This window comes from Cyprinodon tularosa, unplaced genomic scaffold, assembly GCF_016077235.1.
Source record: "Cyprinodon tularosa strain WSP-4 unplaced genomic scaffold, ASM1607723v1 ctg3, whole genome shotgun sequence".
In the NCBI taxonomy this organism is placed as follows: domain Eukaryota; kingdom Metazoa; phylum Chordata; class Actinopteri; order Cyprinodontiformes; family Cyprinodontidae; genus Cyprinodon; species Cyprinodon tularosa.
The window spans coordinates 2,494,325-2,518,378 of NW_024039007.1; the positions used below are offsets into that span (position 1 = coordinate 2,494,325).

A 24,054-nucleotide genomic window follows, 5' to 3' on the forward strand; every position below is an offset into this window, starting at 1 on the left:
TGCCAAACATTGTATAAAACACATAACAATTACTACTTTCATCACCACATTTTCCTGAGATAATACACACACACAAGTAGTAGAAACATTGGGGTATTGTTGGTTAAAGGGTGGGAGAACATGTTCAAAATTAGGAATGTACAGTATGGGGGACAAAATATTACTTTGCATGAGAAACTGTATTTAGGGACATGAATTAATGATACAAACATGTAAGCCTAAATTTCAGAAGCTTAGACGGACCTTCATGTTTGTGACACTTGTGCTCCACGCGGGTTCAAGCATGTTCCTGTGCTCCTACTGTACCTAAATATTCCAAGTCAGAGAGGGAGTTTGCATGCAATACAAGCGCGTGAAGACAGAATAACAGAGCGAGGACGAGGGTGGTCCTCTGGAACTGTCAATGTCTGTCTTTGGAAACTTAATCCTGCAGACACATCATGAATGCCATAATTAACTACCTTGGGGCCATCTGTAGACAACAAAATTATGCCTAATTCAACAGTAAACCGATAGGACTGAAGTGAGATGTTCACAGCAGATCATATTTTATTAAGTGTGTAAAGCAAAACTGTTGGACTTGATAGCTTTTGTTTTGCAGGTTGAGCGTCTTTTTTTGTATTTTTATGAATAAAACTTTTTTTATACCGTGTCAACTTACAACTATAAACTTCAATATCACTATAAATATCACAACAACTTCAATATTAGTATTTTATACAAAGCATTAACAAAAAAAGACGTGATTAAAAGGTATAAGGAAATTTACAGTACATTGTCTACTAATCTTTAAAAGTAGAGTTGTATTCTATGAAAAAAAAAACTTTCTTGATATGTTGCCTGCATTACTTCAGGCAAACTACAACTTTGACTTTTTAAGGTTTTCTTTTAACAATGTGTTCTCCTTTCTATCTGTTAGGCCAGATTTGTAAAGTTTGTGAAAGATAACTGTGCAGTCAAGAGAATCTCCCACCTGAGCAGAAAGTGTCTGCAGCTCCTCTAGAGTTACAATGACTATTTTAGCTGAGTAAAGCACCTGGAAAACAGAGGCTACTCACAATGCATGGCTGGTTCCACACCAAATCCAATACCCAAAGACTTTACACCAGAGTTGGGAGATATGGAGTTACCACAAGTGGACCTAATGACTCCACATCACCTACCTCTACTATACAGTAAGCACAAAGAAGGAGGCAGAGGTCTAGGGAGCATCAGAACCATCATTCAAGATGAAACCTCTGAGCTCCAAGAACACATCAGGGAGAAGGTCCCAAGGAATGAAGCGCTTAAAGGAGAAGTTCGGTTTTTAACACTTTTAGCCCATTTTCTGTAGTGTCCAGGATGAAATCGAATGATCGACACCAAAATTTTGACAATTGGTCCTGTCTCTGCTTTTTGGCTCATTTAGAATCCACTCCTGGCTGCTTCAGAATGGCTTCCATAGAGCATGTCCGATAATGTCCTTAAAACAACCTTAAACGTTCTTTTTTTTAAATATGCTACTCACCGGGTCGTCAGCGCTGTTCAATGATGTTCCAAAAAAAGTTTCGTGAAGAAAAAACGTTCCTGTAGTGTTTTATTTAGCATTTTGTAAATCCCATTGAGTTCTGTTGGAATAGTCAATATTCCCCTGCCACCGGAAACGGAAATGGGGCCTGTTTACACAGTTGTAGTCTTTTCGCTTCACTTTGTGTACTCCGACGTCGAGAATCAAGAATCCACCTTTCGTATTCCATTTTCAGAGTTTTTTAAAGTGTTTAACAGTGACGTTAGCACCTCGACGTCGGAGTACACAGAGTGAAGCGAAAAGACTACAACTGTGTAAACAGGCCCCATTTCCGTTTCCGGTGGCAGCGGAATATTGACTATTCCAACAGAACTCAATGGGATTTACAAAATGCTAAATAAAACACTACAGGAACGTTTTTTCTTCACAAAACTTTTTTTGGAACGTCATTGAACAGCGCTGACGACCCGGTGAGTAGCATATTTAAAAAAAAGAACGTTTAAGGTTGTTTTAAGGACATTATCGGACATGCACTATGGAAGCCATTCTGAAGCAGCCAGGGGGTGATTCTGCATGAGCCAAAAAGCAGAGACAGGACCAATTGTCAAAATTTTGGTATCGATCATTCGATTTCATCCTGGACACTACAGAAAATGGGCTAAAAGTGTTAAAAACCGAACTTCTCCTTTAATGAATGTCTCAGACAGTGGAAACTAGAAATTAAGGAACCGGAGGATCTATCATGGGAGGAAAAACATCAGCATGTACCACTAACAGATAGCTGAAGTAGCTGATAGGAACAAATCCTTCCAATAGTTAGAGAGGACAGCACAGAAGCACTGATAGTGGCAGCAAAGGGGCAGGCCTTGAGCATCAGAGCAATAGAGGCCCAGGTCTACTATACCAGGCAAGATCCCAGGTGCAAGCCCCCAAAATAGCCCAGCATCTCACAGCAGGATGTAAGATACTGGCAGGAAAGGAATACATGCAATGTCATAACCTAGCAGCTGCTATAGTGTAAAATCTGTGCAGAATGCAAACTGAGACCCCCAGGTCAAGATGGTAACCACCTCCCAAGGTGGTGGAGAATTACAGAGCTAAGATCTTCTGGGACTTCCAGATACAAACAGACTAAATTGTTGTGGTCAACCAACCAAACATTGTGATTATTGATAAGCAGCAGAGAAGTTATCGATGTGGCCATCCCAAAGGAAGAAAACATCAGGACAAAAGAACACAAGGAATAGGAAAAATACCAAGGACTCAGGGAAGAACTAGAAAGAGCATGAAAGGCGATGGCAATGGTAGGGGCCGTAGTCAATGGAGCACTCAGGGCAGTAACCCCCAAACTGGAGAAGGGCTCCAACAGATACCTGGAGAAACGTCAGAGATCTCATTCCAGAAATGTACGGATATTAATGCATAGAAACATAGAAAATAATTAAATATGAATAGAACTTAATGGAAAGTTCTCATAAGAAGAGTTTGACACAACAAATTGAGTGCATCTTGATGTAATATGGGGTAACATACACACAGAGAAAACTGTTCAACATATTCTCATTATCAGTTAGTATGAAACATTTTGGACGTTTTTCCTCGAAAAAACAGATCAGTGTGCATGCGCAGGCAGACAGACGAAAAAAGCAGATCCGCGGACGGACGTAAAACTGGGAAAAACAGTGCAATAATTACGTCTTCATGTCTCTAACTACGTTTCTTGCTGTTTTGTATGTTGGGGTTAGGGTTAGGGTCAGGGTTAGGGTTAATTGTATGTTAAATTCTATATTATTGAATAGTGCGTAAGATGCGCATGGGCAAGGATATCTTGTCTCGAGGCAAGACGTAAAAATACAACGAAATAAGACGAAAAAAACGTCTAAAGCGTACAAAATTACGGTGCATAACTTTTTGTACGATTTCATACGAACTCCTAATGAGAATACACTGAACTGTTGGTGCCTTTCGGGATCCATAGGTTTGCCCTCCAGAGGGCGATGTAGATCCCTTTCTGTGGGCTTCTGTTGTCTGTTGAGATCCAGAGGTCTGCCATCCTGAGGGCGATGTGGATCCCTTTCTGAGGGGTTCTGCTGTCGGTTGGGATCCAGAGGCTTGCCCACCAGAGGGCGCCGTGGATCTTCTCCTGAGAGCTGGCGCTCATTAGAAACAGCTGATCCCCATCTGCTGATTAAAGAGCTCTCCCTATATAAGCTGAGTGAGAGCTCTCCTCTGAGCCGGATTGTTGTCCTTGCCATGGAAGCAAACCTGAGCCACCCTGCCTGTTAAACCCCGCCTGTCTGAACCTGTGAACCTGTGAGTTTTGGAAACCTGTTAACCTGTACACCTGAATCTAACCTGCTCTGTCCTCTCTGCCTTCCAGGGCAGAACCCTGTGTGTTCATCCAATAAAATATTGGACTTAATCCTGCCTGAGTCTCTGTGAGTTCTGCATCTGGGCTAGGAATCCTGCTAAATCATGACAGGTGCCCCTAATTTATCAATGAGAGAAAATCCCACAGTGATCACAGAATTAACTCTGACAAAAGTAACAATAATTTAAAAATCAATGAAAATGAACAATTGAAAGTCAGACATTGCTTAACAACCATGATTCAACAGTAAATTTAAAAAATAAATTCATAAAACAGGCCTGGACAAAAATGTTGATAACCTAGAAAACACAGAAAATAATGTGACCAAAGGGACATATTAAATCAGTGTCCACTAATTAGTATCACAGGTGTCTACAATCTTTTAATCAGTCAGTGGGCCTATATTTGGGGATGTTGGTAGTTACTGGTTTGGTGTGTGGTACCACACTCAACATGGACCAGAAAAAGCAAAAATATTGTCCTCTCATAAGATCATAAAGAAATTTATAGACAAGCATGTTAAAGGCAAAGGCTATAAGATCATCTCCAAGCAGCTTAATTGATGTTCCTTTGACTAAAGCTGCACATATTATCCAGAAATATAAGATCCATGAGACTGTAACCAATCTCCCAAAAGTGGCCGAATGGAGGAAAACTGATGACAAAATGAAAAGACAGCTAAAGGGAATGGTGTCAAAAGAGGCCAGAAAAACTTCAAAAGAAGTTAAAGACGAACTTCAAGCTCAAAGATCATCAGTGTCAGATCGCAGCATCCGTCGTTGATTGAGCCAAAGTGGACTTAATGGGAGACAACTGAGGAGGAAGGCATTGTTGAAAGCAAATCATACAACAAAACAAAAAAAAACAGAATTTGCCAAACTTCATGTTAACAAACCACAAATCGTCTGGGAAAATGTCCTATGGGCAGATGAGACAAAATGGAACGTTTTGCCAAGGCACATCAGCTCTATGTTCATAGAAACAAAATGTCCCTGCAGTGAAACATGAAGGAGGGTAATGTAGGGTTCAATGAAATATTAAGATTGTCAAGGGATTCTGGAGAGAAATGTGCTGCCCAGAGTCAGACATCTTGGTCTTGGTTGCAGGTTAACAGGATAATGACCCAAAGCACACAGAAACAGTCAGGAATGGCTAAGAGGAAAGCATTGAACTATTCTGAAGTGGCCTTCTATGAGCCCTGACCAGAAATACACTGTCTGGAAAAGGCAGCCTTCAAACCTGAGACAGCTGAAGCAGTTTGCTCATGAGGAGTGGACCAAAATACCTGCTGGGAGGAGCAGAAGACTCACTGACAGTTACTGTACAGGAATCATTTGATTGCAGTGATTGCCTCAAAAGGTTGTGCAACAAAATATTAAGTTAAGGGCAAAATCATGTTTTTCCAGGCCTGTTTCATGAGGTTTTTTATCATTCCACTAAAGCATCTGTTCATCTACATGGAATTTGTTTATTTTGATTTTTTTTTTCAGTACCTTTGTCAGCTTCCTTATTTCTGTGACCATTGTGGATACCAACAAGTCTGTCCACATGTGTAGCTCTAATTCTGTGCAGCCTTGGCTATGATGTCCAAGTGATTCATTCATGACTCATTAAAAGTAAAGTCTTACAAAGCAAAAAGCCTCATCTGCAGGGATGGCAGTCTCAGTTTCTTTTTGATCTAGAAGATTATACACATTTTATTCTGAAAGCTATCTCTGGCCAGAGATCTCTTCAATGGAAGATATGGGCATGACTTTTCATTTTAACCTAACCTGTCCAGAAGGTTGGATTCCAAAGTTAAAATAAAATAATGAAATAGTGTAACGGGCAACATTACGTCTTTCTTCTTTATGTGTAAAAAAATGTAAAGATTGAATAGAAAACCTAAAAGTAATATATATATATTTTTTCACCTGTGTCCTCTGTGTATTGCTTATTGGTGTACTGTGTACTTTTGAACAAAGGCAACAAAGCAAGAATAATAAAAAAAAATACAACAAAAAATGTTACTTTAGAAAGATTAAAGTTATTCAGACTGTTATCGTGTCCTTGTTATGTGGATAACTGCAACGCAAGTCAAGATTTGGTAGAATACATTTTAGTGAAAATACCTGCAGGATCAACATTCACACCTTAACTTTATGCAGTTGTCAACACAGCTGTAATGCTATGGGTGTAGATTGCATCTTTATGCAGGCAACTCTCTGATTATGAATCCATGCTTCTACGTGCCCAATACAGCCCAAACAACCACCAATCAGGAGCTATTATGTCTTGGGAAGCCACTATTTTTCTGGTATCTGAGAGGTGAAACTAAGTGTGAGCAATAGGGGTGGGTGGTATAAACAAAAAGACACATTTAAAAAAAAAAAAAGCAAAGAAAAAGTGAGTGAGAAAGAGACAGTGATGCTTTGGAGAAGCACAGCCAATTCCCTTCTTTTCAAGCCCCCAAAATCTCAGATAGACTGCCAGACTCAGAGAAAGAGCGCAAACAATTAATGCCAATACTAACATGGGTAATGGCTCCAAAATGGAGTTCACACAAGCCTGCCGCTGAGCAAGACGAGCCAAGAAAACAGTCAGCCTAAATCAGGCAAAGCTTGAATGGCAAATGAAGAGAGGAAGCAAATTCTTGCTTCAGTCTACATGTCCTCCAAAAGCCGGCGGCCGGATAAAGGGGAACAACAGACGGGAAGGCTTTATTAGCTCAGCATGGACCAGAAGGCAGACATTATAACGGGAAGTGATGGATAATGTGAAACTGAAAGGAAATGTGAATAGTGTGCTGTGTATGGTCACCCCAGTGGTAAGATAAATACTAAAGATATTACTTTTTATTTCGATAAACACACATGGTCATGTGAAATTCACACCAGAAGTTAGTAAAAACCAAATCATCCACACACAGAGAACGACAAAACTAGATGCTTATAAAGAGGCTTTAAACAGATCATAAGTATTGCTTCTTATGATGTTTATAAATACTTAGTAGAAAAAACTTTATGACACCTTCCAAAACTTCTGTCGGTTGGGGCTGCAACTAACAATTATTTTGCAAATCAGTTAATCTCTTGATTATTTTCCATATTCATCGATTAATAATCCAATAGCCAAAGATTCTTTAAAGAAGACTTTTTACAAAATGAAACCAGATGAAACTCAAATTTTTCCTCTGGAGGAGTTTTGGATGGACCATACTGACAGGCTATTTTTGTTTTTATCTTAAATGCAAAATGTCTATTTATTTATTTTTTACAATTTCCGTATAATTACTGCTCTATGGGTTGCTCTGTCAGCTAAAGGCATGTTTAATAGTCTCTATATTCCATTTAACAATGGTTCGAATACAAAATTAGTCGAAGGTTTTTTTTTAAATACGGTATTCGATTAATCAAAGATTAATCAAAGATTAATCCGATTAATCCGTTTAATTGTTTCAGTCCTTCTGCCAGTATTAAGAAGGAAATCTATAATATGATAAAAAATATAATGTAATAAAACCAAAGAAGAGAATAATTACCAAAGCAGTTTGCTTTATGAGGAACAAACATCTTGCATGCAGCGGCTATCTGCAGCTCAGCACTCAGGACAGCTTTTATGATCAGGTCCTCCACTTGTCTCATTAACACTACAACAGAATAAATGGAGATAAATGTAATTCATCAAACTCATTGAGTCTTATAAACATAAAGATCCTAGAAAAAAAAAATAGAACTGCCTTACTCACATGTGGTGTCCTTTCCGTCCTGCTTCAAATACCTCAACACTGCACTCATACTCCATTTGTTGCCATAATCCTCAACTTCAGGGTCATCGCAGCTGAAAGGGAAGAAATGCGCTTCAAAGACTAAAGCTAAGGTAAAGGGATGAGTCAGGGGGCTTCCCCTAAAAGCAACACACTCTAAAGAGATGTGAAGCAGATATTATGTCAGCTTACCTGACATAATCGCTGCTCTTTTTGTTCAAACTATAGTTGGTGAGATGCATGAAAGTGTTCTTGATGTTTGTTGAGGTCTGGTCATATTTTACGGTAGCAAATCTGTGGAGAAACAGTTTTGGTTTTCTTTAACTCAAGTTAAACCAAAGAAAAACACATTTTTTTCTACATTCATGAGTTTAAAACTGTACTTAATAATTGGAGCACATAAGGAAGAAAATTGTCTCTGATAGAGTTTCACAGCAGTAGGTGCCACATGTGTTACAATGAAAATTCCTTGGCAAACCACCACGTACCTGAATATCAACACCACCAAAGGAATGTCAGAGATAAAAGCCAGATTCGGAACTTGACCATGATTTATTGCTCACAGTTGATAATGAAGCCAGCAGAATAAGAGGGCAGTGGCACAATGTTTTTAGCATGAGCGCATATTTCTATCAGAGCGAGGCGAGGAGCCAGCTATTCAGTAAATCATCTTCCCTCTCCAGGCCTACCTGTATCTGTTCAGTCTGTTTATGGTTTAGTTTAGAAAAACAATCTTGATTTGAACAGAAAGTACAAGAAAATATTGTGCAGTTTTGTTAAGCTTATCCACAGATAATATCTGAACAATGACATAAAACTAAAATTTGATTAGCACATTCTACAACTGAAACAATGGAGAGCTTTGTTTCAACATGCCAGGACAGCTTGACAGAGCAGTTGGTTTCTAAAAGCTTGGGTCGCCCTCTTGTGGAAACAGAAAATCCACCACCATGATGGATGAGAGCTGAATTTTGAAAATCCATCAAATCCATGTTTAAAGCACATAAAAAATAGAACATAATAACATGTAAATATCATGATAAATTTTAAATTACTACAACATTAAGCTGATAATTCTGCTTTACTTGAATTTATTTAAGCCTTTTAGAGATTTAAAAAAGTATTAGAACAGAGTCCGACCTAATTTTGATGGAAATTAACAGTGTTTTTAAAAACAAACACCTCAACACTACAGGTACAGCATCTTTAAAGTTTTTTTTTTTTTTTTCTGCTACAGCAATTAATTCATGTGAAAGGTATATCATTTATCAAAACACATAAAACTGTTTAAACATGTAAATATAAGTAACAAATTATATGCAGAATAATTCTTTATTGTCCCTGTGTGGAAATATTCAGAAGCTCTCCGCCAAGCCTTGTTTCCTGATTTAAAAACACTTTTAGAGATAGAAAGTTACAAGGATTATTTACAGCATTTATATACTTAGAGAGGAAAACTTAACAAATTTAACTTCTGTTGAGAAATGGTGCAAAGAAGAATAATCAAAGGTGGTAAATGCATTTATCTTACAGTGTAAAATGCTTTTGTAGTTACTCCTGTGTTATAATATGAGAATCACCTTCACCTAGTTCCACTAAAAACACACACACACACACAAAACGTTAATTCACTGATAAAGCAGCAGGCCTCTGTGGATTAGGTAGTGTAGTAATTTATGTTCTGTAAAGCTGGAACTGAACTCACTAGAGAAGTTATCAGAAAAAAATAATCTTTCTAGGTAATCCACAGTCGCCACTGGCAATCCGCCTCCCTGTCTGGACCAACGTTGTGAAATGGTATAGCAGAAAACTAAATGACTCTTCATAGTTATGCTGTTTTAGTTTATGCTTTTGTTTAGCAACTCCTGTGCTTTCTTGTGTTTTCTACTTTATACAATCGTAATGTTTTTATATTTTCTAGAATTATAAGGATTGTACTTTAAAATGTCACTGTGATTTCGTGAGACTACTTATTGTCTGTGATCCTTGCATTACTTCTCATTTTTTTATGCTTTGGACCAGTGATTCAACCGGGGGTACGTGTACCTCTCGTGGTCCATCAGTGCATTGCAAGAGGTACATGAAAATATTTTTTTTCTTTCCAGCTTTTTTATAGTCATTACACTGTCACAAGTACAGAGCAACGAAATGAACTCTCTGCATTTCACCCATCCTCTTGGGGAGCAGTGGGCTGCCATTGTGTGGCACCTGGGGAGCAGTGTGGGGTTAAGGCTCTTTTGCTCATGGAGCCAGAGTGGCAGTCTGTGGGAGCAGGGCTCGTACTCAGAACCTCAGGATTCCAAGCTCTATGCCCTAACCACTAGGCTGCCACTCCCCCAAAATGTATCTCCGCATTTACCCCATTCGCTTAGGGAGCAGTGGGCTGCCATTGTGTGGCACCTGGGGAGCAGTGTGGGGTTAAGGGTCTTGCTCAGGGACCCAGAGTGGAGGCTGTGGGGATCAAACCGGGTATTTGCAAAATTCACAGAGCATGAGCACACTGCTCTAACCACTAGGCCAACACTCCCCTTCAAAATCCTGAAATTTTATTTCTTAGGTAAAAAATAAAATTGGGCTCTGATGTGTTTTGCTTCGCGATGACCCAACAAAAAAATTTAACAAGCTTTTAACACCCAAAAAGTATATTTTTCTTATATGTTTGAGTTCACCTTCAGCTGTGACACATTAAAACCAAGTAGAGGAACAGATGTAGAGAACAGCCTGGGATCAGTTGTTTTTCACACTGAGCTACTGTATTGCATCAAAGTAGCTCTGGTGTCTTGATGAAAACAAATAAAACCAATTGAGTCAGTCTGACTATAGTTTTTGTTCTATGTTTTGTACCCAATTCCTCAACCTTAAACGTCATTATAATAAAGCTACTCAGATGAGCTCCAGTTTTATAAATATAGGTTTATAAATTTATTTTATAAATTTATTGCATTTATTTCGATTACTTACCGGTACTAACTTCCAGGCAACATATTTATGCTGTTTTGTTTATCTGAGATGGAAGGCATAAAACAATAAAAATTAAATGCTCAAATTAAAAGATTAAGTAAAATAGTCTTTATTTCAGTTATTGTACTTTCCACTTTTGGACAATTGTCAATACTTTTGACTAAAAGGGGTACTTATGGTAAGACAACATTTTTTTGTACTCTACTGAACTCCGCTTGCCTTCATATGGGTTCTTTCAGGTAGCATGATACTGTATGAGGCTAGATTTTTATTTTATTTTTAAACCTTGCAGTGTCAGATAGGTAACTGGAATTCAAACATTTGTTCATTTCAAGGCTTTTTACTCAGCAGTAGAAACACTTTTTACATTTAATGAACTCAGGGGTTCCCAAAGTAGGGCTCAGGACCCCCCGGACATTTCTAGACACCAGGTAGGAGCCATTAGATGGTTTCACTATCATTGTGATGTGATCCCTAAGCTATATGGAGGGCCAAGAATATAACATGAAATACGTAAATTTGAGTTTCCCAAAAAAAAAAAAGATATGTAATTTATTTATTTCAATGCATGATTCAAATATTATTTATACTGCTAAATTGTCAAATACACAACAAAATAATTAAATGTCCAATTAGATCCGATCTAAAAGCACCTTTGAAATTATGAATTAAACAAATGTTATTTAAAAAAAAGATATATTGATTTAAAAATTATTTTATTTAGTTTACCTTAAAGTATGTATGGATCTCTTTGTATTCATCTTTAGGGGTCATCAGTCTTTTTAGAGTCACAAGCTATTATGTCAAGGCACCTCTGGACTATACAGTCCATGCCTGATTCTATCTATTTATCTTTCTCTTTTTATGTATTTATTTCAAAATAATTTAGCTTAGTTTAGCTTAGCTTAGTTTATATTTTTTAGAAGAATGGCTATTTTCTTTGTAGGATTTTTTTGTAACTACTTTTTTGAAGTTTAAAGTATGCAAAGTATTTTCTTTTCAATATATATTTTGGGGAGCTGCTATGTGTTAGTATTTACAGTGTGAATGTTTCCGTGTAAAGTGGATGTCTTTCTTATATTATATTCCTATACAGCAAATTGCATTTGAAAAGCTGGACCTCAACCATCAAAGTGGGCTATTGCCCATTACAGTAATCCTGCAGAGGTGCATATTACCAGTATTCCGGATATAGGCCTAATCAGAGAGGAGGTACACATAATAGCATGTGTATTTATTACTGCAGTAGCTTTATTTCTCAAAATACATTGAATGACCTGCAAAATTCCAAAAGTGTTTAAAAACCTACTAACGCTTACCTAGCTAGACCCTCTTCATAGACATAGATGAGAAGTGGGTCATAGGATGTCACCACTACATACAAACGAACATCAAATTTGAATTCTGCAAGAAAAGAAAGCGATTAATCATAAAGAGCTTTATGTTAAAATGACAAATGGTCTACTGTGTCTTACCGTCGATTAACAGCGGGTTGTTAATGTAGCGAGACACCAAGATGTTTTCATCCATTGAAATCTGATTTGGCTATTTGTAAGAAACAAAGTAAAGTTGACAATGAGATGAACACACAAAGAGGATATGCAGTCAGTATTTCATCTCAGAGCTTAAACCATCAAGCTACAAGTTACTTCATTTAAAACAACATCAAATATGGACTCCAAGCAGCTGCCACGACACTGCAGTTATCATAAACATCAAAGCGCCCTCACATTGGGAGCCTTTTCTGCGACGCTGGTCATAGCAGGTCAGCCTTCAATAACAGCCTATAAAAACACAATCTGGTGCTGGGAGATGGGTCATTTATGAGGCTGAAATGTGTTGCAGGTGGTGAAGTTGAGTCGAGATTTGGAAGGGAGGGGGCAGAGTAACCTCAGCGTTGGCAAGAGTTCAGAGGAAAACCAAACCGAAAAAGATGAACATATTTCTTTCTTCTCTCCAAATATCAAGCTGACATTCTTTCCACCGTTGCATAAAAATGCTTGAGAAGAAGAAGAATTGTGGATATATTTTCCAAGAGTGAGAACCTTGTTGGCCTCTTCCTAGAGCCAAGACCTTGGAAGTGTGTGATTTACTCGCCCGCGCTTATTAATGTCTAGTTGAAACTTATTTCAAAGACAACAGTATCAGTGCAACCCCCACACTCGGATAACATCTGGCAAAGTGACTGCCTGGGTTCACACAACATTTTTTAGGTCCGTTTGCGCAAACTTTACTCCCACACTCCAAATGTAAATCTGTGCTTACACATGAAGTAGTAGTTGACTGACACAAGGGCGGTTTTAATAAAAGGGAGATCCAGGGTTTTTTGTTTCCAGTATGTGCTAATCTATCCTCACTGTGTTATGTAGTTTTTATAAACACTTGGATCCTACACCCATCCTTTCTGTAATTACTTCAAAGTTATTCTCCCACTTTTACAGCTGCTATCAGGTTCAATTACAACCCAAAATATGTTTTCATTAAGAGAGAAATGCTTAAAGCACCTCAAGAATTGAGCAGCGAGGACAGATGAATATAAAGATGAAAGTAAAATGGAAAAAGTAGCAATGAAAATGAAAAGTGAAAGAAAATAAAGTGAAATTTCATATGCAGTATAATAGTAAATATTTATGAAAGCTTTATTTTACACTCCAATCCAATTTCGTCTTGTTTAATCCCCTTTGTGGAGGTCTGCTTCTGGAAAACACTATTGCCAAATAGCTTTCTGCACTTAAGAAAGTTAGGAATAGCCCTATAATCACTTTTATTTCAGAATATTGTAAATATTTTGTTCTTTTGATTTTACAGTTTAACAGATTCTTATTAGGTTTTAGCTATTTCTTGTTTTCACATTAGATCATGACGTGTATAAAACTACCCTTGGAGTGGAGAAGCTTTTCAGGTGAGTGCTTAACATTTTATTATCTAAGTACTCAAAGCAATTCAAACAGAGTTTAAGGGTTAAGACCTATCTGCTACTTCATCAAAGAGAGTAGCATTTGGTTTCTTTCTATTTAGTTTTTAAATTGAACCATTTTTCTTGCTCCATGCAGTATGGACATGTTTTTCTGTTTCTAAACACATACTGTAGATTGTGTATTTTCAGTCACTAACCAGGAACAGCTTATTACATAAAACAGCTCCATTATTGGTGAATTCCTTTTCCTTATATCCACCATCTGGTAACAGAATGGATTACTGAATGCCGGATGGACAAGCAAAGCTGTGCTTTTGCATTTGACTGAATCCATAACAACCTCAATGAATCCTTAATCAAGCTAAATATGCTGCAGTGTTGGTAGCCAACATCCTTACAAATACTAAAAACCTTCAGCTGTGAACTTTAAGCTAGCAAACAATCTGTTTGTATAGACAGTTACACTGCAAAAACATTAAAATCTAGGTAGGTCAGTTTTTCTTAAAAAGAGGAGCATTTTCTTGAACTGTGCAGGTAAGCAAGACACTTTACCAATGGAATAAGACTATTTAAATTTTAAATAAAAAAAAAAATATGCAGCAATTTTAAAATCAGTAAGTAGTAACAGTAGAACAGTAGAAGAATACAAGCGCACCCTTTCGAAAGCTGTCGATCTCTTGGCTGGAAAGGTTGCTAGGCGACGTTCCGGCTCCAGTAAAAAAAAAATCCACAAGCAGAGCCGACGAGTTTCCGAGCATATCTCTAATTCGAGCGAAGCGCAGTTTGCGCGCCACAAGGAGGTAAACAAGAGGAGAAAATATCTGTACAAGAAAAATTTTATCTGAGACAGAAACGAAGATTTGATGGAGAAGAGAATAGATTTCAGAGAAAGCAGAAGTATATGAGCATTACTAATTTTGATTGGATGTAGAGGGAATTATGCACTGAAATGAATAATTCTCCAGAAAAACTACTGCAGTCTCTTATTTCAAGTACATGATATATAATTATCTTATTTTAAGGGCAAAAATACTAATTGTAGATCATCTTGTTTACCTACTCAAATGAAGGGTAAATACAATTATTTTAAGAAATCTGGACTCTCTTTTATATTGTTTTTGCAGTGTAGTGCTTGCAGAAATTATGTCCATTATTTATACAGTTAGGATTATTGCTTTTGTGATTACAGCTGAGGCATGTTTACAGTTCTATAAATTAAATGTCTCTATAACAGGCGATATATCCTTATTTTAAATAATTTATAAGGAAAACATTTTGACTTTTGATTCGTCTCTAATTCTATTTGTTTTGCAGTAAGGTATTATCTGAGACACTGCCTTTAAAACCAGAATCTATTATATGTTTGGTCCTGGTTTAGTATTTGTTTGTCTACAGTCTTATTAAATTCTTTATCACAGAGCCACTGTAAACTATACATGCTAAAGAACCCCTTGGAGATCTGCATCTGGTTTTGTCTTTTAACAATTCTCTGTCATATAATTTTTTTTATTAACTGACTATTTTATTTTACTTTAACAAGATATAAACAATGCAGGCCCCAATATAAGGCTCAGACCACCTTAGTTGCTGAAAAAGACAGTCAATCAAAGTTTATTACCTCCCCAGAATTTTTTGTGTGTTCAAACTCAATAAAACCTCAGTTAACCCAATGAAGTGTGATAATGACGATGACAAAACCCAGCTCAAACTAGAAAGTTTCTGTTTTCCAACTTTTGTCAACATGAGCCCAAATAATCTTATATCAGCAGTTACGAACCTCAGAATTATAAAGTTAATCAATTTAAAGAGTGAAAACTGCTTACATTGCTGATCAAATAGATTCCCCGTCCTCTGGAGGATGCGACTGGTTTAATTATCCATGGCCCCTTGTCCTTCGCAAAACAATCTGGGAATGACAAAGAAGAGATAGAACGTAATCCGTACCTTGGTCAAGAATTTACACTCCTTTGAACTTTTTCACATTTTGTAATGCAACAACAAACTTTTGTGTTGTTTTCTTGACATAATTATAAAGAGGGAGAAATACACATAAAAAATGTTTGCCTATTCTTCTATAATAACACCTTAAACTCATGATGGATAAATCAAATCTGTGATGATCAATGTATAAGCTGTAACACACATTATCTGCTTGATGTTTCCTAGATGTAAACATGACTGGATCTAAAATAATCCATTATTGTTGTGATTATATGATTTGTTCTGTTGTCCGAAGCATCCAAGTGAATCTCTGCTCCAGTCTGAAGTTCTTTATTTCCTCATTTGGTTTTCTTTCTAGGATTACCATGTATAACTCCATTGATCTTCCCATCCACTCAAACTACCTTTATCTAAGCTACTAATGAGGAGTAATCTCAAAGCAAAAGACTGATACCTCTAGATCCTATTGTAGGGCTGTGTGTTCAAGGTGATGTTCAAGGTACATTTTCTGACACATTTGTTTAGTATGTTGACTAAAAAGTTATAATTCAGTCTCCCCTGACCAGCGCTCTTTTCTCCAGGAGTTATTTCCTAAACATGTTTGTGATTCTGATTGACTTGTCCCAAACTGCAAACTTGTAGGTTCTTTGAAATGTCTTTTAACTTGTATCTTCCTATAGCATCTAACAGATACAGGTCAAATTTGAGGAGCACATGATCATTATTTGTCCTGTCGACAGATTCTCTCATCTAAGCTGTGCATATCTAATGCTTCACCAGATTTACTTTGGACGTTTTTGCTGGTTCTTTGATTAATCCTCTCTTCCCTCAAACTGTCAGTTTGGGTGGATAAACATGTCACGGTAGAAATTAAAGTAGGGATGTTCCGATCCAAGATCAGGCAATATATATATATACATATATTGGGTTTAGCACTGAAACAATTTTATTAATCGTGAAAAATCGATTAAAATAATAATGACGAAATAATCCTCAACTAATTTAGTAATCGATTGTTAACTGGAGTGTAGAGACCCTCAATGTCTAAACATGAATTTAGCTGACAGAGCAACCCACCTTGAGCAGCAATATACCAAAATTGTAAAAAAAATTAAAATAAATAAATATTTTGCATTTAACATAAAAATCCTTTTCATCTGTCAATTTGATCTATCCAGAACTCCTCAAATGGAAAAAAAATAGTTTCACCTGCTTTAATTTCATTAAAAAGATCTTGTTTAAGAAATCTTTGGCTATCCGATTATTAATTAATTAATAGAAAAAAATAATTGACAGATTTATTGATTTGCTAAATAATCGTAAGTTGCAGCCCTAATCAGTCACCTAAAATCTCTGATATCAGCATGCTGATAAAAACATTTCGCTTCTGGAAATGAAAAAATTACTCCTAAAGTGACAAGTTGTGGACTAAAGGGACTGGAATAGAAATCTATATCATGCTTTTCCTTTATTTGTTAAATAGTTTGAAAATGGCATCCCTCTCCCTCCACTACAATACGATAAGGCACAATGAAATATATTATTTTATTCAGAAAATAAATTGAAGTCTAGGGTGTTTACATGACACAATGTGAAAATGGGTATCAATACTTCCCTAAGGCGTTATAATCATGAATCTGCTCAGTCCCAGTGAATCAGATGAAGGTCTCTTACTGCGGAACTCCTGGCTCTCAGAGGGAAGCACGAAGGTCTGAGGAATTATGTGGAAGTTTTTGAAGCCGTGTAGCTGCTGCATCCGCTGGATATTTTTATAGAGGCGGTCTTTGCGAGTTAATTCATACGACCTGGAAATCGGCAGAGATTTCAGGTTAAAATGTGCTCTACTTTGACATGACATAACATTTACAGAAATAGATACGGTTACAGAACAGCCCCTGCCTGAGAGCATGATTCATTTCATGCTTCAGAGAGGCACCAGTCCAAACTAAATATGTGTTTCAGGAGAAGCCAGAAAATACATCGCTTCAAGAGGGTTTGGGAAGGACTGCTGGTGTTATTTATAATACAGAAAAACAGTAACAGTACACCCGGGTGTTTCAAAGGACTGTTATACCTGGGAAAGTGGTTGACCTTCTGGAAGTCTTGAAGGCTGCGTAGCACATAAGGCTTGATGTGAGATCCAGTCCACATTAGGTTGAAGTCATTACTATTTGGGTGAACCTGAATAAGACAAACAGGGATTGACCAGCGATGTATCACCCATAAATCCATCACTAAAATAAAGATTGTTAAATCACTGCACTGGAACATAATAATCAAGAACAAAACCACATTTATTACACAACCATATCAATCCACTTCCAAGGGAAAAAAATTACATCCTGCACTTTGAAATTTACATCAGAAAACCAGTGTCATTAGATGAGATCTGTTGTTTTTATATTTATAGATAATTTTAGAACCAAAATTGACATGGCTACACTGCTTTGGGAGTTCACCAAATATTTGTACGTAGTAAAGTTTGGCTCTGCAGAGGCAGTAGACGCTACTTTTGGATATTGGTCAATTCAAAGTCAACAGGTACAGAACTACGTATTTAAAAGAAATGAAACTGTTATGCTCACTAATTCTTTTTTTTCAAGAGCAGCTTTAAAAGTTGTATTGACAATGAATAAATAAAACCAAGTGTAAGATTTTGAGTGATTGAAGAATAAGAATTACCTCATGAAACCCATGATTGGCGAGCATTCTTCGTACAAGGCGACTCTCTGTGCGCACAATCTTGAAGGCCATATTGTAGCTCTCTGAACAAACAAAGAAACAGGAAAAGACTAGATAAACTTACTGAGGCACTTCATTTGAAATATACTGTTATATAACTTAAGTCTGTACCTCCAATAGAGCAGATATTCCTGTCTTTTGAAACAACAGCCTCGGGTAGAAATAGGAGGACTGGTATTGTCTTGCTAAGGCCACTCCATGTGATGCAAGGATGATCTCTATTTGGGAAAAAAATTGAATGTTAGAGACTGTATAGACTACATTAAGAATATTGGGAAGAGGAATTCTCATGCTGTTTATTAGAGATCAACCAATACAGGTTTTTAAAGTCTGATGCTGATACCAATGACTTGCATCACTCTAATCAATCCCTGTTGATATTTTTAGGCTGATTATTATAGTGATATAAGAAGCTCCTTCAGTTACATTTCTGTGTTTAGCAGGATTAACAGTATAAGAGTGTTGATATAACCCCCTAGTTTTGGCCTTTCTTTTTAACGTAAGTACTGATTCAGCCAGCTAATGAAATCATACCTGTATAATACCAATCATCCAATACCCAATCACGATTAATACTCATAGAGGATTTCATAGAAATTAGATAAGGTTAGGGATATTTTTTTCTGCAAAAATAAAGATGCTCTTGTAATCCCTTTATTTTTTTTCTTTTGATTTCTAAGACCCTACAAAAGAACCTTCTGCACCTTTCTTCTGTTTCATGTATTTCACTTTGTATGTCAAATAAATATTTTCTTAAATGTCAATAATGTTGAATTCATTAGTCATAAATTTACTGTAAAAATATATTTACGTTTTAGCTATTATTAATATCTAAATGGTGCATACATATGAAAAAAATAATCTGATCAAATAATGTAAAAACTGCTGACAAAACAAAAATTCTTATTATTATTAGCAATATACATTGGTTAATAGCACAAGTGTCTACTTTCTTGCAGAATAATCTGTAAGGTTACAGGTGGTAGTGCTTTGCATTATTCAGTGCCATTTGTTCTTACCCTACATCACCCTGTTTTAAATTATTAATGATTCCAGGTATACGATAGACCAGGTTAGAAATTTCAAAAATGCTATCAATATCTACATTAAATTAAATTATCATTTGAGATATTTGTGTTAGAAGAGGCGATATTTAAAGATCAATGTTTTAACAAAGTTATGGGAACACTTTTTTTTAACAAAAAATAAGCATAAAAGATGTTATTATATTTACTTTGGCCAATTAAGCTAACTTAGGGGGGAAAGGATGGAGGCGGGTAGAGTGATAGTCAGTAAGGTCTGACTAAAATAGCTTAAAAGGAATTATTTGGCAGAAAGAAGAAAGACCAGCTGTCACATTCTCGGCAGGAGGGACTAGCTTATCCTCTCCGCATCTCAAATCATAATAAATAATTGTTCAATTTAGAGATATTTTTTTTGCCAAAACACACCTTGGTTTGAATGCATTTATTAAGCAACACTTGGCACATCCTTATCATTTAAAAATTATACAATTTAATAACCTGTAAGGACACAGATTGAAGAAAATGAGGACCTTCATCAAAATAAGAAATTTATCATCTAATAAAACACAAACCTTATGATGTCAGTCAAGACGATCAGCAAGATAAGAACCTAAGTGAGACTAAAGAGGACTGTCTAAGTACATAAGCTGCACACTTTGAGAGAAAGCCTCTCTAGTGCTTTGGACAGTTGGTAAAATTGTGTGCATCTTGCTAAAAGAACACGAAAAGAGAAATCTGCAATTTGGCATTCTTAAATGAATCCTAAAGATTTAAGATTTATTTTGGTTACCTCACATATTTGCAAAAAAATAAAATAAGATCTTGTTTATCAACAGGTGCAATATGGTGTGATAACCTTGATTAAAAATGTTTGTGTTTTGGTTTCATAGTATCAATACTAGCACTGAAACAGTTCATCTCATTAATCGAGATTAACCGATTATTGAAATAACCGTCAAATAATTTAGTGATAGATAAATCATTAATGGAGTGTAGAGACTCTAAAACATGCATCTAGCTGACAGAGTGACCCACTTAGACAAGTAATTATATCACAATTGTAAAAAATATATATATATATATATATAAACATTGCATTTAAGATAAAAAAAAAAAAACATTTTCGTCTGTCAATATGCTCTATCCAGAACCCCTCAAGTGAAAATTTTTAGTTTCACCTGGTTTAATTTCATAAAGCATCTTTTGGTTGTGCTGTCCGATTATTAATCGATTAATTGAAAAGTTAAACAATAGATTAATCGATTAATTGAAATGTTAAAAGATAGATTAATCAATTTGCAAAATAATCATTGATTGCAGCCCTAATTAATACATAACAAAATATCAAAATAACTCATCTTATTGTTTTTATTTTAAACACAACAAACATATACATCACAGAAAGAACCATATTACTCCAATACTATGTTATTAATTCCAGTAAATTGCATACGTTTTGAAGTCCTGCTCTTTACAAACTAACTCAAATCGTTCCAATAGCTGCTTCTTTAGGATGCTCCCACAGCCAGTCTGCACTAGACTGCTTTAAAAACAACCATGTATTTCCAAAACAGTCAAATTTAGCTCCTTTTTTTTTTTTTTTTTTTAGAGCAAGTAAGAATTGTCAGTTTTCTTTCCACCAGCTAACTGTTAATGTGCAGCATGAAGTGTGGAAAATTCATTGCTTTTATTTAGCCAAGAAAAAATGTTGTTCAATCCAACACATTCAAAAGGATTTCAAACTGTATGGACTATGTATTTAAAAAAAATGTTTTTGAAACTACTTTTTTTTTAATCTTTATAATACACTGTATGTACACAGAACCACCACTGTTCCCAACAACCTCAATAAGTTGTAACATTCATGCAGATTTTGCACAGTTTTTAACTAACATGCTGCTGTTTTGCAAATCTCTGATGTTATTTTCAAATATCTATTACTATAAAAATGTCTATAGCTGTATATCTGTCACTTATTCTCCAGGTGCATGGTTTTTATATTGTTAGAACTCTTTACAGTACAGTATTTTATTATCTTTTAACTCTTCACTATTATGCTATTCTTATACATTTTTCTAAGGTCCATATTTGTGTGACAAATTGTTCTACAATCTTTTTGCTGCTGTAAACATCAGAATTTCCCCACTGTGGGACAATAAAAGGATTTTCTATTCTATATTGATTGTATCGAAAGGGGATAATTGATACTTAAAAATAATGTTACTGTATCCAGTTCTCGCTTGCACCAAATATTTAAACAGATTATTGTGAAATAAATGTAAGGCATATTTTTAATTAGGTGAGTTAGATTTTATTATAACAAAACAAAACTGATGCAATCTGTTGAGATGCCAATTGGCGCTGTATAAATAAACTGAATTTAATTGAACAGATCAAAGTGTTGCATCAACTTATTTTACCAGCAATGTTAATTTAAAGAAAGCCAGGAAAGAGTTAAGACATAAATCTGAGGTCTGAAACAAAGCAAGAGAATTATAGATCTTAAACAGTACACACTACAGAACAAGTTCCTACTGCGATCAAATATTTTTTTAACTCGTAGCAAAGAGCAGAGAAGCTTATTTACCCTTGATCGTCCTCCGAGGAAGACTCGGAGCCTTCCTTCTCGCAAACCACGGCTGGCATTTTCCCCTGAAGTGAGGGTGACTATCAGGCGATTCCTCCAGGCAGCAACGTAAGCTGTTCTATGAAGAACAGAGGCGGTTATCCTTGTCAGCACACTTCATAAATAGGAATAGCACCCATTTCAATATGAATCAAATTCTGTCACGGGTATAAATGAGCTCATTCTTGGATAATAACACCTTTATAAATCTACCTGTGTCTGCGATGAAATCCTCTTACAGCCCAAATATAACACGGTTGCACGGAGTGACGCTTATCTTACATGCTGCTTATAGCTAAAACAGAGCAATTTTAAATTTTAAAACAGGCAACGGGTTTTATGTTTTTAAACCAAAGTATTATCGTAAACCGACATAAACTCACTCGTGGCTTCCGATGCAGAAAGGCTAACCGCTCACTAGCTGACAGAGGCATCACAGCGCCGTTAATCTTCCTGGTTACTACAACAACTGAGTAGCAACAGAGCAGTGCGCATGCGCACTTGCTTCAAGCGTCTGTCACATTTAAATTGAACTGTTAATCCGCCATTACAGCAGGTGCATTGATTTATACGGAAGAGGAAAAATCTGATTTTTTAGATTTTATTTTAGTATGAGAGAAAATTCAGAATTCTGACTTTTTTCTCAGAATTCTGACTTTAATCTCAGAATTCTGCCTTTTTTTCTCAGAATTCTGACTTTAATTTCATAATTCTGACTTAAATCTCAGAAGTCTGACTTTAATCTCAGATTTCTGACTTTAATCTCATAATTCTGACTTTTTTTTCTCAGAATTCCGACCTTTTTCTCAGAATACTGACTTTAATCTCAGAATTCTGACTTTTTTCCCCTTTTTAAACTGAAATCAGTTTACTGTTTTTTTTAGTGGACCTAATCCTCTTCTGTAGACACCAAATATGCAAAAAAAAACTATCTATATGTAAGTTCTTCCCCTATTACTTTGATTTTTCTATTATAAAATCAAATGTAATTTTCATATCTATAAATTCTTAGTGATATTTGATGGTGAATTCTTAAATTGTTCATCTATAATTTTCAAAAAGACAAAGTAGCCTATTCAAATATTTTTGTATATATTTTGAATCATATTTAGGTATGATCTATACATTTTCAAATGTGTGTAGCACATATCTTTGCTTAAAATAGATATATACATAAATTATATATGAATGTTTATATATATATATATATATATATATATATATATTTTTTTTTTTTTTTTTTTTTTTGCATTAAATTCATGATATGTAGTCTATCCGATTTTCACATCACATTTTTGATGGCACCATGCATTTGGGTCAAATGATGGTTACAAATGACTTCAGTCAACCAGCGTTATGAAACACAAATGACTACAAAATATCCCAGATTTGGCAAACTAAGCATGGCTTAACAGCTAAGCCAGTTTTATGAACCACTCCTCAGGACAAACAACTCCCATCCAAAACAGAGGGTGGCAGCAGCGATGCTCTTAACTGTAATTTCCTAACTAACTTGACATTATAGGTGTTACTGTTAACCTCAAACTGATAACAAAAATACAGTTATGAATCACACACTTAATATACTAACATAAAGATGACAAATACTCTTTTCAGAACTAATTTGTGCGTTATGGGTATAAACGGTTCTAAACAGGGGTCAACAGGGGCCAATTCCCCTGTAGAACTAGTCCTGGTCCCTACTATGGCCCCTGTACTGATTTTCTCTAGATGATATGCGACGGCACATAGACCGTAACTGACCAGTTGGACCACTTTTATTTTGTGCTATTGATTTGTTTCATTAATGGTCATCCAAACACTGTCTCTAGCTCTAAAACATTGCACTGCACTGTTGTCAGAATCATTTAAAAACATGAATGACATTATCTTATATCGCATAATTATCTTTAGCATCAGACATTTATTATGTGTAATTTCATTTTCATAAACTTTGCAAATAGAAATGTCCATGTGAAGGTTTAAATGATTTTTTTTATTTACACACAGACACACACACACACATATATATATATATATATATATATATATATATATATATATATATATATATATATATATATATATATATATAATTGCCATGTAAATTTAAAGTTACGGTTATTTCAATAAAGCTCTAAGGCCTTCACACAACATCTGTATAATTAAACAAAAAATATATATGACTTTAAAAAGTAATTACTGTAGTAGTAGTGTTT

General features: G+C 35.7%; 1 protein-coding gene across 3 annotated transcripts in view; it reads right to left on the bottom strand.

Moving 5' to 3' along the window:
• Positions 1–22,302, bottom strand: part of ttll5 (tubulin tyrosine ligase-like family, member 5) — an 85,153-nt gene extending 62,851 nt beyond the window's left edge. For 2 of the 3 annotated variants that reach the window (XM_038291541.1, XM_038291539.1), the window contains exons 1-13: positions 22,219–22,302; positions 22,049–22,130; positions 21,797–21,914; positions 18,296–18,402; positions 18,125–18,207; positions 17,517–17,623; positions 17,117–17,247; positions 15,325–15,407; positions 12,060–12,129; positions 11,904–11,988; positions 7,816–7,917; positions 7,606–7,697; positions 7,399–7,506 (exon numbers count right to left, since the gene is read on the bottom strand). In XM_038291541.1, the coding sequence (XP_038147469.1) occupies positions 7,399–7,506; positions 7,606–7,697; positions 7,816–7,917; positions 11,904–11,988; positions 12,060–12,129; positions 15,325–15,407; positions 17,117–17,247; positions 17,517–17,623; positions 18,125–18,207; positions 18,296–18,402; positions 21,797–21,855 (1,027 nt within the window). In that variant the 5' untranslated portion in view covers positions 21,856–21,914; positions 22,049–22,130; positions 22,219–22,302. Of the gene's footprint in view, positions 1–7,398; positions 7,507–7,605; positions 7,698–7,815; positions 7,918–11,903; positions 11,989–12,059; positions 12,130–15,324; positions 15,408–17,116; positions 17,248–17,516; positions 17,624–18,124; positions 18,208–18,295; positions 18,403–21,796; positions 21,915–22,048 lie in introns of all 3 variants that reach the window. The other variant, XM_038291540.1, reaches the window with a different exon arrangement.
• Positions 22,303–24,054: the final 1,752 nt, after the last annotated feature.